At 39.5% G+C, this 13,077-nt stretch overlaps 1 protein-coding gene across 1 annotated transcript in view; it reads right to left on the minus strand.

The window, feature by feature from the left end:
• Positions 1 to 13,077, minus strand: part of SLC15A1 (solute carrier family 15 member 1) — a 35,613-nt gene that overhangs the window by 19,755 nt on the left and 2,781 nt on the right. Inside the window, exons 7-13 of the mRNA XM_060287855.1 lie at positions 12,293 to 12,412; positions 9,461 to 9,560; positions 9,152 to 9,242; positions 7,166 to 7,249; positions 4,585 to 4,667; positions 2,234 to 2,320; positions 1,603 to 1,692 (exon numbers count right to left, since the gene is read on the minus strand). Coding sequence (XP_060143838.1) covers positions 1,603 to 1,692; positions 2,234 to 2,320; positions 4,585 to 4,667; positions 7,166 to 7,249; positions 9,152 to 9,242; positions 9,461 to 9,560; positions 12,293 to 12,412 — 655 coding nt within the window. The remainder of the gene's footprint in view (positions 1 to 1,602; positions 1,693 to 2,233; positions 2,321 to 4,584; positions 4,668 to 7,165; positions 7,250 to 9,151; positions 9,243 to 9,460; positions 9,561 to 12,292; positions 12,413 to 13,077) is intronic.

Here is a 13,077-nt window from a genome sequence, read left to right on the forward strand (position 1 = left end):
TCTCCCAGTTCCACTGTGATTGTAGGTAAGAAGAAACAACTTGCATTTCTGCTGTTCAGTTAACAACAAATAGTACTCCAACCACTCACAGAGAGCCTACAAAGTACTACTTTGAGATAAGCTCTCCTTCATAGAGACAGAAATGCATTTCTGAGGTTTGCTGGGAAGTTGACATCACCTGCAAGGTGAAAGCATCTTCACACCCTGAGGCTATTTTATGTTCACTGGGATCACAGTTTCAGGAACATTATTACTGTTAAGAGCCTACTGTTATGTTAAAACACAAAAACAAACAAACAAAAAACAAGAAGGGAGTATCATTGTCATTAAAGTAAATTTTAAGAAGTAAAATGGTGATATAATGCAAATGTGGAAAAAAAAAAAAAAAAGCCTATCGTTGACAGCCTAGGTTGTCCTAAAATGTAATTCCATCAAGAGAGTGATGGATTTAAACCTGGGCAGCCTACTTATATTCAACCTGTTTTGTAGTAAAAGATGATGCAGGACTGTACAAGTATATGTTATATATTCCATGGAGAACTGGATATGTGAACTTTTCAACATAATCTATCATCTCTACTAGGAGAACATCATCGAAAGTCAGGAAATATGCCACCGGCTGAGTTCTTAATACAAGCCAGTCACTGATTACTTACTATACATTCTCTCTTTTGATCCTCACAGCCTTGCCCTGGGTTATTACCCTTTCAGAAGGGTTAAGGGATTACGCCAAGTCACACAGATAAAAGGTGCTCAGTGCATTTCTAGTGCAAGCCTGATTCTAATAACCAGTTCCCGCCCAACATGCAAAACTTGTTCTTAAGATGTTGGTCTAAATTTTATACTTACAAATAAGGAGATTAATGTCTATTCTCAGTTTTTTCCAAGAGATGGTTTACCCTTTTAATAATCCCTCCTGTACAATAAAACCATACACGTGTGTAAATTTCTTCTTAAACCCCGGTTTCTAAAAGAAAGGATAGCTTATCACTTTGGCTACTGAGAGTCATGCATTGGGTTTTCTAACCCTATTTAGAAAAATTCCTAGGCACGCATCTTCCAGCTGTGGGAGAAAGAGCAGGGTGACAAGTCAATGATGTGTTCCAGCTCCTGCTCTGATTAGAATGACTTTGGCAGGCATTTCACATTTCTGGATGGTGCTTCTAGCCCAAGAATCCCGTTTCAGCGTGGAAGATATCAAGTCCCTCTCAGTCTAAATATTCTGTGTATCCCATAAAAGACAGTACAGTGCAGCTTTTACATGCTGTATCAGGAGAAAAGCTCTGAATTCTCAATTTGGCTGGCAGGAGTCCTGGATACTTGTCTTTCCCAAGGCTCCCCTACTCGACCCCGCCTACTTTTCTTCATTGTTTTGTCACAGAAATGTGGATAGAACCCTCTAGGTAATTGAAAAAAAAAGGGGGAGAAAGAAAGAAAGAAACCCTAGGTGATCGAACAGTTACCAAATAAATGAAATGTAAAAAAGGAACTGGAAGAGAACATTTTCAGGAGCTAAATACTAAGTAGGTACAGCTTGCCATGCGGTAATGCCCAAAGAATGTTTTGTTAATGAAGATGTACAGAAACACAGTTTCATATTACCTGCTGATCAAACAAGGCCCAGAACATGGGGAGAGGAATATACAGGAACATCACTCTTGTAACCATCTTAATTTGAGAGATGAGCTGCTCCTGCAGTTGGAGTGAGTGCGGGGACAAATCAGACATGACCTGTGCCAGAGCTCTCAGCCAATGCTATTTTCAGCGTAGACATATTTGCATCTAGAGACAAGCTGGGAGGTGAGTAATTGTTCCAAGAACCCTATCACAGGTTTCTTTAGAAAACCCCAAATTCCTAAGGTGTTGAAAATAAGAGTGAAAACATCTTTAGGAGGTAAATTGTTCAAATTTAAGTGTAAATTCACTAAATGTAAATCCCACCACCATCACTTAACCCTTCGATATTCAAACTAAAGTTATGTGGTCATAATGACATATAACGAACGGCAGATTATTCCACATGAATAACTATGAAGAGGTAATATTGTTTCCAGATAAATTATATCCATTGTTTCTCAAGGTCTTTTCAATATAAATAAGCACTCTCACACAGAGTCTTATTTAAAATGCTAATAAAGTTTATGAAGATACGACTGATAATTCTGTCCATGTAGCCTATTTAATAATACGCATTACGATCACTGGGGCCGTTGAGGCTGTAATTATCACTTACGTCGTATTTCTCGTTAGCCCAGTCCAGCCAATGCTCCCTCTTGGGAAATTTCTTACTCCGATGCTTAACCCTATTTTTGATGGCAAACTGAAGGAAGGAAGAACAATCAGATTTCAAAACAGAACTGATTCCTTTATCAGTGCAACACATTTCAATGAAACTCCCTTTAATGGAAGACTTACAAGAGAAGCAAAATATAAAATTGTAGATGTTAGTATAATGATGATGCTAAAGGCATGACATGCATTTATTTCAAACCTCTCACTAACTGAGAGCGTTTGAGCTGGGGTAAACGAAATCACGCTGTTACTTACTACTTTACTCTCCGGATTCTCTAGAGAGGAGCGTTCAGTAGAAATACAACACATGACACATTTGCCATTTGAGTTTTCTGGTAGCCATGTTAACAAGTAAAAGGGAAACAGGTGAAATTCATTTTAAATATATTTTATTTAACCCAACAAACCCCAAGTATGGTCTTAACATGTACTCAATGTTAAAAAATTAGTGAAAAAATTTACATTCTCTTTTCATACCAAGTCTTCAAAATCTAGGGTATACTTCACGCTTACGCCACATTTCAATTTGGATGCTAAATTTTTACCAGAAATGTTTGATCTGTATTTACACTGTCTAAAATTTATGCTTGAAAAACTAGACTTACACACCTAAGTTGTTTCAAACATATTTAAAAGCTGTCCAATAACTGAATTGAGTACTGGTTTTGAAATTTAAGAGAACCCACTACATAGAAATACGTGTATAAGAAATTACATAATTTAAATTAATTTAAGTGAAATCCAATTTAAAATTCTGTTCCCCAGTTGCACTTGCCACATTTCAAGTGTTCGATAGCCACACATGGCTAGTGGCTACCATACTGGATGGTGAAGGCCTATTATAATGTATTACAGTCACATGAAGGAGAGGGAGAACTCACTACATAGAAACAGAAGTAGAAGAAAATAAAGATTATAGTTGAACATACTTTAAAACATGGTAACACTGATCCAAAAAACATACCTACCTACCACCACCCATTACAAAATTAGAGGCTTCCAAGATTCCTTGTTTGTAAGATGCCTTTAGGAAAGCAAAGTGCATTCACAGTGATGTAACAGCAGGAGAAGGCGATGGTGATGCCAGCTGGGGACATGCATGTGACTTTGTGACTTAAAAGCAATAACTCAAAGCTACAAGGTGACTTAGGATGCTGGGAAATAACAATATCATTTTCATGACTAAATAGCTTGAAATTGTTCTTTTGGTGTTGGGGCTAAGTCATCAGTTACTTGGGAAGAAAGAACTTAGAGATCACTGGAATTGGATCATTCCTATTAGACTGGAAAAAGCTTTGTGGTGGGAATAGTTCCAATGTTAGAGGAAAGTGTAGGAGGAAAAGGGAATAGCAGCGAGGCGGGAGAATTTTTGACTTTGATAAAGTATACATGTATAGTTTAACACAATAACATCAGGAAAAGGGGAAAGTAAGTGACTAAAATTATCTTAAGGCTGCCTTTACATCCAAAAGATTACCCACACTTAAAAAAAATGAGTGACACATTACTCCCTGATTATACAATGTAGATATTCCTTTAAAAAAAAATGGGTAGCACATTTGAGAATAAAGTTATTTGACTCCATTATTTAAAAATTCCTACACTCAATATTGATTTCCTGCCTTAAAATGTGCCTGTGTGGACACATACCGTGTAGATGCACATGGAAGAAACCATATTCCGCATGTTCCTATTTGGTGAAATAGTCTTGGAAACAAGACTCCTGATGTCTGCGTAGTATGACATAGATGCACTATAAGTTAAACACTGTTCTATTTTCAGCAACTTGCTGGACTTCAATTTTTGTCATAAATTTTTTTCTAAGTATTACATACATTGATAATCTTTTCATGTGACGCTGTGTTCATTTTTAAAAGTTATTTTCTTGGCCTTAGTTCCTGCACGTAGGATTACTGACACTTTCCACACTTCAGACTCTGGATATACACTATGAAACCAGACCTCTCCATTTTTGTTTCACTGCTCCCTGACAAACATCAGATGTTGTCTATCATTTTAAGAGGTAAAGAGTCCCTTTGATTTGCTTTTCTATCACCACTGATCTTATTTTATAAGTTCAATAGCCATTTCCATCCTTCCCTTTTTGAGTTCTGTTTGTGTCCTTTTCCATTTGGTGAGTTTTATAAGAAACTTCAATTTATCAAAAAAGGAAAGAACAAGAATAAAATGTCTAAAGGAAAGTCAAAGGTTCATTGAATTTTAATTTAAAGGAGGTAGAAGGCTCTGGGGTGACTAAATGTGATTGAGAGAGAAGACTACTGAAATACTTACCCCAATACACCTGGCGACTTTAGCCATGACATTACCCTGGGGCTGGACCTTCTTGTACATTCCACTGCCAATGACAAATACAACTGGGGAGGGCAAAAGAAGATAAGTCAACAGGGAGTTTGACAGAACTATCTGTGAACTAGAATATGTGTTTTTATTTGAGTTACAACCTTGTTCTGGAGATACCGGGATTACTCATTAGTGTTGGTTTACCTCCCTCTCTCCTGGTTTCCAGAGTGCTTTTGATTCTAATGATCACAGCAGCTTCTGAGTAATATTATATTGTGTTCTCATATACGAACATTGAAGCCTAATACTATCTCCTTCCCAGAACTTGGGGCAGCTGGCAGACACTCGGTAGAGCTATTTGAGCACAAGTTCTATCCCTCTTTACAGGGATAAATGCTTTCACAAAGCAGATTAATGCATTATTCTACAAATACATAGAACACAGCTTTAATTTTCTGGCTGCAATAGCAAGAGAAAGTTTCTTCTTTTTTTTAAATCTTCAGACAAAAATAGGAACTAATCTGTTGAAACTTCTACTTAATCACATATGGCAGAATTTATTCTGTGGTCATGGTACAGAAACAGTTACCATTAACTGCATGTGCAGTTACAGTTTTATGAAAAGTTAAAAAGTTCTTTTTCAATGAGGCCATTCTTCCATGGACCTTCTTATAAAATGCATAATACTGTGAAAATAATTTAGAGGGAAAAAAAAGCCTTTCTGCAAGAGACTCTGAAAACCATAATCTCTATGCTGGGATTTCTGATTATCCAATATCACAATTCAATAATTTTAAAACATCGACGAATTGCTTGACTTCTACTTGTTTTCCCCAATTTAAGAAGACATGAAGTTTTGCCAACTCTCAAGCATATCTCCAAGTGTGTGCCTGGATTGTAGATGTTCTTTGCAGTTAAAGGAAGAGGAGTTTACTTGTATTCTCACCCAATGCTAATTTCCCTCAATCCAGACATGGAATACCCAGTTGAGTATTCCATTTGAGTTTACCTCTTTTTGTCAACCAATATTTTAATCTTTAAGCTTCTGATTAACTAATGAACTTGTTCAAGCATAGGACTGTTGCCGATAGGAACTTCTAGAGAGGATGGTAAGGCATAGGATTTGGCCTCTTCTCAAATCCATTATAAGAAAAAGCATAATCTTTGATGTAAGGATGACTCACAGGGACGAAAAGAGAATTTACCTGATGCCAATTTAACACAGCATCTGGCATAAAACAATAGTTTTTGAAAACCTATCTCTTTACCCAGAATTGAAGGAGAGAAGGCATATATAAGCCTTCTAGGGGAGAGTGGCAATATTTAAACAATTACAGAAGAAAATGGATGTTAAAAAGGGGGCGAATCCTGAGCTTTCGCCTAAGTGTAAGGATAAAGCTAAATTACTACAACATGAGCAAAAGAGATGAAAAAGGGCATACTCAATACTATTAAAAACTGGTAAAAAAAAAATCAGAGAACGTGATAGTGCTGACTGCTACCTCATCTGAGAGGGAGGAGATGCTATGAAGGCTTGAGATGGTTATTGGGTTCTGTTTCCTTCTTTTGCTTCTGTTGTAGATTGAACTGTGTTCTCCCCAAAAGATGTTGAAGTCCCTGTCCCCAGGACCTCAGAATGTTACCTCATTTGGAAATCCAATCTTTGCAGATGATGAAGTTAAGGAGAAGTCATTAGGGTGGGTCCTACTCCAAAATGACTGGTGTCCTTATCAAAAGGGGACATTTGGACACAGATGCACGCACAGGGGGAAGGCTGTGGACCGACTGAAGTTATACTGCCACAAGCCAGGGAACGATTAGAGGTAGCAGGGGAGCCTGGAAGAGATTCTTCCCTAGGGCCTTCAGAGGAAGCATGGCCCTGCTGACAGATTGATCTTGGACTTCCAGCCTCCAGAACTGTAAGACAATTAATAAATTTCTGTTGTTTAAGCTACTCAGTCTGTGACATTTTGTCATGGCAGCCCAAGGAAATGAAGACACCTACCATCTTTTAAACTGGACTATCCCTTGTAGAAAACTCTTCAGACCTCCTAAAAAGCCAATGCCAAGAACTTATGTGCAAATGACTATACACATATATTCCTCCCAGAGGGAAGACAGTCTTGTAGAAACATTTAGAGATGATACATTATGGAAAACTAGATGTTCACTGGAAATATTTAAGTGACAATTGGACCAGGTTGCCATGTCTTCAGGCAAGTTGTAGATGCGCACATGTTGATAAGAACAAAAGCTTTCAGCCATGGTTTCACCTAGTCTAGCAGATTCTATCACCTTCTTCTTAATCTGCCTAAATAGTTTCAAACCTTTAAATGTCCAACTCAGTTGATCCCCTTTCCTCTGGACTCTTTTTTGATCCTACTTTCTCTGAAACAACACGCCAACTCTACTTTCTTTGAATTCTCAGCGTATGTTTAACATGGGATAGCAATTCTTTGTATTACTTACTATTACAATTTGTTACATGAACTTTTAAAAACTGGTCACAACAATTAATATGAAGGCCTGACCTGATCACAGGACTGTAGTAATTCAACTGATTTCTACTTACTCAGAGATACAGCCATAAGGGCAGCAGGAACCCCAAACGCCAATGGGTAACAAGCTTTTTTACTGTGAATTCCACATTCTTGAACTGGGGAGAAATGACAAGATTAAAATTCAGTATGGCAATGGTAATACTCATCTATTTCCCGGTTTTGTAAATCCCTAACTGGTTCTTACATATTGTTTTCACTTAATGTTCTAGACTTATCCATTTGCCTTACTGATGTCATTGCAAGTAGACGGTCATTGCAGTAGACCGATGTCTACTACAAGGCTGAGCAAACGGCTTTGCAGTAGAAAGAGCAGGAGATGGAGGCGGGTTCTGACCTTAGCCACTAAATAGACGTCTGATACCAGCTAAGCCAAAATCAGTGGGAATCCTTATGTTCTGTGGACTGACTTACTGGGAGAGACGAAAATGACCTAGACACAATAATATGGAGAAAGTGGGACTCAGAAAGTAAAATCAAAGGGCCCTGGAAAATCAGGATTATATGTCCCTGAATTCATGCCAATTAGAAAACAATTAGATGACCCAGGGTAGGGGTCAATAAACTTTTTTGTGAACAGCCAGATAGTTAATCTTTTAGGCTGTGGACCTGTCCTAACTACTCAGCCCTGCCTTTGTAGGTGAAAGCAGCCATAGACGATACACACATGGATGGTCTTGTCCAGATCTCTGGATTTGGCCTGTGGGCCATAGTCTCCTAACTCCTGTCTGAAGATCTACTTTAGCTCTGAAATCCTAGGGTTGGTAGGGAAAAAATTAAGACTCTGGAAGGGGCAACAGAAATTACTGGAAGTCCTTTCAATGGAGTTCTGGAGCCTCCAGGAATCATCTGATCCTAAAGGGGTTTGTCTTTGTTTTTGACCAACTGTTTCACAGTTCTGCAGAGAAAGAACTTAACTAGGCAGAAAACTATAGTCATACAAATGTTTCCTGTTCGTTACTGTACAAATGATTCCTATTCACAGCAATGCAAAATAATCCCCCCATCCAGTAAAGAACCTAAATCTCTGTTAGTCAAATCCTTATTTGAACTGATTGTAGCAGCTTTCCAGTTCCCTCATCAACTAATAAGTTACATAAAATCTCTGTCATGCTGACGTTATATCTGTATGAGAGCCATGATGTTCCCTTAAAAATTATCCTATTACACATTTTCTAATTCAAACATGCACAACACATATTCTAGTAGAACCTGGAGGCGGGGGAGGTTAGGGGGTGAGAAAACATAATGTAAGAATAAAAGCTAGTACATTTTCATACAAAGCAAGTTGGAATGGGGTTTAAGTGTCATCTTCAAAGTGCTACTACAGGCAGAAATACATAAACTCCATAAATTATCTTCTTTCATAGTTTATTCTGACTCGAGGTGTGGACACCATAGTCCTGTTTTGGTCTAATTTGTCCCCAAATATTCCCTTCCATATGGGAAATTCATAAACCCTCAATGGAGTGCTGACAAGCACAAAACTGTGAGCTGATGACAGACGCTGCCCCATTCTCTTCCTTGGGGGCAGTTCTTTTAGAAATATCTGAGATGATGGGAAAGCAAAGAATAAAACCTTGCCTGCTAAATTCTTCCTGGCTCGCTGAACGTCACTGGGGAGCAAAGCTTGAAGGCAAAAATGTCAACTATGGCCCACCCGCTGTGGTTTCCAAACAGCCTCTCTTGTCTTATCTCTTACCATGAGTAAGGACTTTGCATTAATAATAAGTTAGAAAAATCGATTGCTATGCTAAGGACGGTTTAACTTCTTCAGGGGTCACTGGGATAAGGGATTCAAATAAGATTAGCAGTTAAATCTTGAAAGAAAAGTAGCTGGCATTCCAGATTTCACTGTATCCTCTAGGATGTGTGTGACAGCTGAGGCATCGTGGGAGAATTGTGGGACAGGACAAACCAACAAGGACTCAACCTTTTCACCTGACTTCTCTTCACAATTAAAAAAAGAAAAACCAAGGTCCACTTCAGATATTTTTTACCTCTGAGCATGGGAGTGATGATAGTAGACAGCAAACTTCCAGCATTAATGGCCAAATAAAAGATGGAAAAAAATCTGTTTCTTTGTTTTTCCTGTAATAAAAAAGGATAAGGTAGGGTGATTTTGGCAATACAGTAACGGATCAACTGTAGCCGATGATCTGACTTGACTTTGAACTTAGCTTTGGTCAGTGTCTTACTTTCATGTGTACTCGAACAGCCTCCAATGGAGAATACACTTTGACCATGGAATTTGATTCCTCGGTGTTTATAATCACTTACATGGTTTCTGTGGTGACGCATGCTCTCACCTGGCCCTTTTCAAACTGATCTCCACCAAATGCAGACACACAAGGCTTTATCCCTCCGGTACCCAGAGCTATCAGGGCCAGGCCAACCATGGACAGTGCCCTAGGGAAAGAGATGGGTATTGCTGAAATGTGAGATCCTTAAAATCATCGGCCTCTCTTTCCCCTAATTTCCCTAAGAGGACCAGGAACACAGAGAAGGGATTCAACCTGTATCAGAAGATAATTCAAGAAATGCAGTCTTGACAGTTGAATGAAACTTGAACTCAAGGGTCTTCAAATTCATACTTTTATCTAATAATTTACCATCTAGAAAATTTAAAGAAATGGCTTGAATTCGGAACAAAGATTTAGGTATGAAGTTCTTTTGTAGCCTTATGATTTTTAGCAAAAGAATGGGTAAGTGAAATTTTAAGCATTGTCTCTGGTACAGTCATAACAGACTAATAATAGTCATTAAAAGACATTAGAAAACATGATTTAATTGCAAAGCAGAATAGCAGGTTATGTAGTAGGATCTTAACTTGTTCACAAAGTACAGAAGACTGAAAAAAGCAGAGCAAAATGTTTATTACTATAACTTTTTATAATAAAAAAGAGATTATTTATAATAATAAAAGGGATTAAAGAGTTGGGGTTTTTTTGTTTTTTTTGTTTTTTTTTTGCGGTACACGGGCCTCTCACTGTTGTGGCCTCTCCTGTGTGGAGCACAGGCTCCGGACGCGCAGGCTCAGCGGCCATGGCTCATGGACCCAGCCGCTCCGCGGCATGTGGGATCTTCCCGGACCGGGGCACGAACCCACGTCCCCTGAATCGGCAGGCGGACTCTCAGCCACTGCGCCACCAGGGAAGCCCTAAACTTAAATTTTTTAAATTTACTTTTGTGTTTTCCAAGTTATCTGTGTTTTATCTCCTGAATTGAAGAAAAGCACTCACAGAATTTACCAACCCTCATTTTGTTAGATTTACAATAGGTTACTACAAATTTCAGGTTTTATAAGTGTTGATTCCATATCTTCTTGATTGCTAATATTGTTTTAAAATGCTAAAAAAATATTTTATGAAACAGATAAAGTCAAGGAAGATACTGCACATAGAAAGAATTCTTTAAAAAATCATGCCCATCTTCCTAGACTAACTGGCAGAAGCACCTCTTTCATCTTGCTTGCCTCTTAAAACAACTTGTGTTTGGCGGTGTCACTCTGAGCATTTTAAAGGACAACAAAAACATGGCCGGTTGAATATTATATACCGTGCACTCTCGTGAGGACTGTAGGCAGGTTTCAATACTAACCCCGTGAAATAAAATAAGTCACTAAGCTTTCTTGAGTACCTACTGCTTGCCAGGCAGTGCTCTAGGTGTTCTACCTGGATTAACGCACAGGCAGGTACTATTACAAATAAGGACAACTGGGCACAGAGGTTAAGAATCTTGCTGAAGATCAACACTAGTCAGAGGCACAGGCAGAACCTGAACCCATATGGCCTGGCGCCGAACTCCATGTTCTTAATTGATATTGTTGATTAGAAAACTGAGGTGTGGAGGAGATAAGTTGGCCTGGGTCCTACAGCTCCTCTGTGGGACTCAGATCCTGGTAATCTGAGCTGTGGATTATACCCTGCTTATACCCACTCCCCTCCACCTACACAGCTCCCTGGGGACACCACGGGTTCACATCCAGGGACCTAGCCTGGGTGGCAATCTGATTGACTAACAAACCAGAAACACAGATACTGCAGATACTAATTTGAATTTCAATAATACTTTCCCAACCCATTAGATGGTTTACTCATAGATCGAGGAATCGAAACAAAAGAACAGAAAACGAAATAAATCTTTACAACTTGTCTGCTAGGCCAGACTGCCATGAAGGGAAATTCATCTCACAGAGGAGCAGTTGTCAATAGCACTGTTCATCAAGAAAGCAGAACATAGGGCTAGAAAAAATATTTATGAAACTGAGTTACCGAAAAATGAGCAGAAATGTGGTACAAGACAGAAAATCAAAGGTACAGAGTCTTGAGGAAACCTGGGGCAATTGAGGATCAAGGTCTGTGGGAGTTCATGTCCCTCTAGGGAAGATGGAGATTAATACAAACATCCTGTGCACTGACCACGCCTCATGGGAGATGCACCCAAGACACCAAGCCTTCAAGTGAGCAATGACTCCAGACAACTGTTAGGATGGTGACATACTGAGGACCCAACTCTGAGTCAATTCAACACCTTTCTCTACACTGATGAGGGTGGAAAGCTTTCCTTACACTTATGGTGAAGGTTCAAGGAAAATGATTAAAAATTAGAGCACCAAAGGGGGGAGGGATAAATTAGGAGTTTGGGATCAGCAGATACCAACTACTATACATGAAATAGATAAACAGGGCTTCCCTGGTGGCGCAGTGGTTGAGAGTCTGCCTGCCGATGCAGGGGACGCGGGTTTGTGCCCCGGTCCGGGAAGACCCCATATGCCGCGGAGCAGCTGGGCCCGTGAGCCATGGCCGTTGGGGCTGCGTGTCCGGAGCCTGTGTTCCGCAACCGGAGAGGCCACAGCAGTGAGAGGCCCGTGTACCGCAAAAAAAGAAGAAAAAAGATAAACAACAAGGTCCTACTGTACAGCACAGAGAACTATATTCAATATCTTGTAATAAACCATAATGGAAAAGAATATGAAAAAGAATATATAAATGTATAACTGAGTCACTTTGCTGCACATCAGAAACTAACACATTGTAAATCAACTATGCTTCAATAAAAAAAATTTTTTTTTTAAATTACAGCACCAAACAAGCAACTAGTGAGAGGATGGGGTAGGGCCGCAGTTAACATCAACTCACACGTGCACAGAAATATTGTCAGGGTTTCCATCGTGGTTGAAGTCCACGAGGTCATTAATTGAGCTCACTGCAATGACTACTTGTCCAATGGTGTAGACAATGGACAGCGACACAATTGTCCTGTGTTAAAAGAGGTCAAGAGAATCCAAGTTAATTGTACAAGAGCCATACACTTCCTACGCCAGCGCGAAAAGGCCTCTGCTTCCAACTTTCAAAAGCCCAGTCGCGATTCTCCTTGTTTCTCAAACTGGGACAATTACCTGATAAACCTTTGCAAGGCAGAGCCTGCTGAAGAATTTGTTCCTCAGCATGTAAGCACTGAGCGAAGTTTTGGCTGCGAGAACCTGGGGAGGCAGAAGATCTGTTCTTTCTTTCAACTATTTGAAAGACTCAGTGTCTATTGTTACCTAGCTACTGAAATGATGACCTGTATCTTTAAATAGTCAGAGATATTTATCTTGCACCTGGTAACAATATTCGGGCAGGAGTGGTCCATTGGTTATTTTTGAATTATATTGAGTAATTTTGAGATAGTGAATATTCCTGCCTCTGCCCGTGTCATGCATTTGACCTGGAAGAGCCTTTACTTCCTTCTGTGTTAAGTCCAAGGAAATGTCCCAACGACCCGCCCCCTGCCCCCGCATCGAGCGCACTCTTGGAGCTCTTCCTGCAGGATTGGTTGAGCACCCCGTGCTTGTGGTCCAGCAGTTTGAGCCTTTCAGCAGCTGGGTTGTTTTGAGGGAGCTTTTTGTTCTCCCAGCCCTTAATTTCTCACGCGTCATTAA

This window comes from Globicephala melas, chromosome 18, assembly GCF_963455315.2.
Source record: "Globicephala melas chromosome 18, mGloMel1.2, whole genome shotgun sequence".
Classification (NCBI taxonomy): Eukaryota; Metazoa; Chordata; class Mammalia; order Artiodactyla; family Delphinidae; genus Globicephala; species Globicephala melas.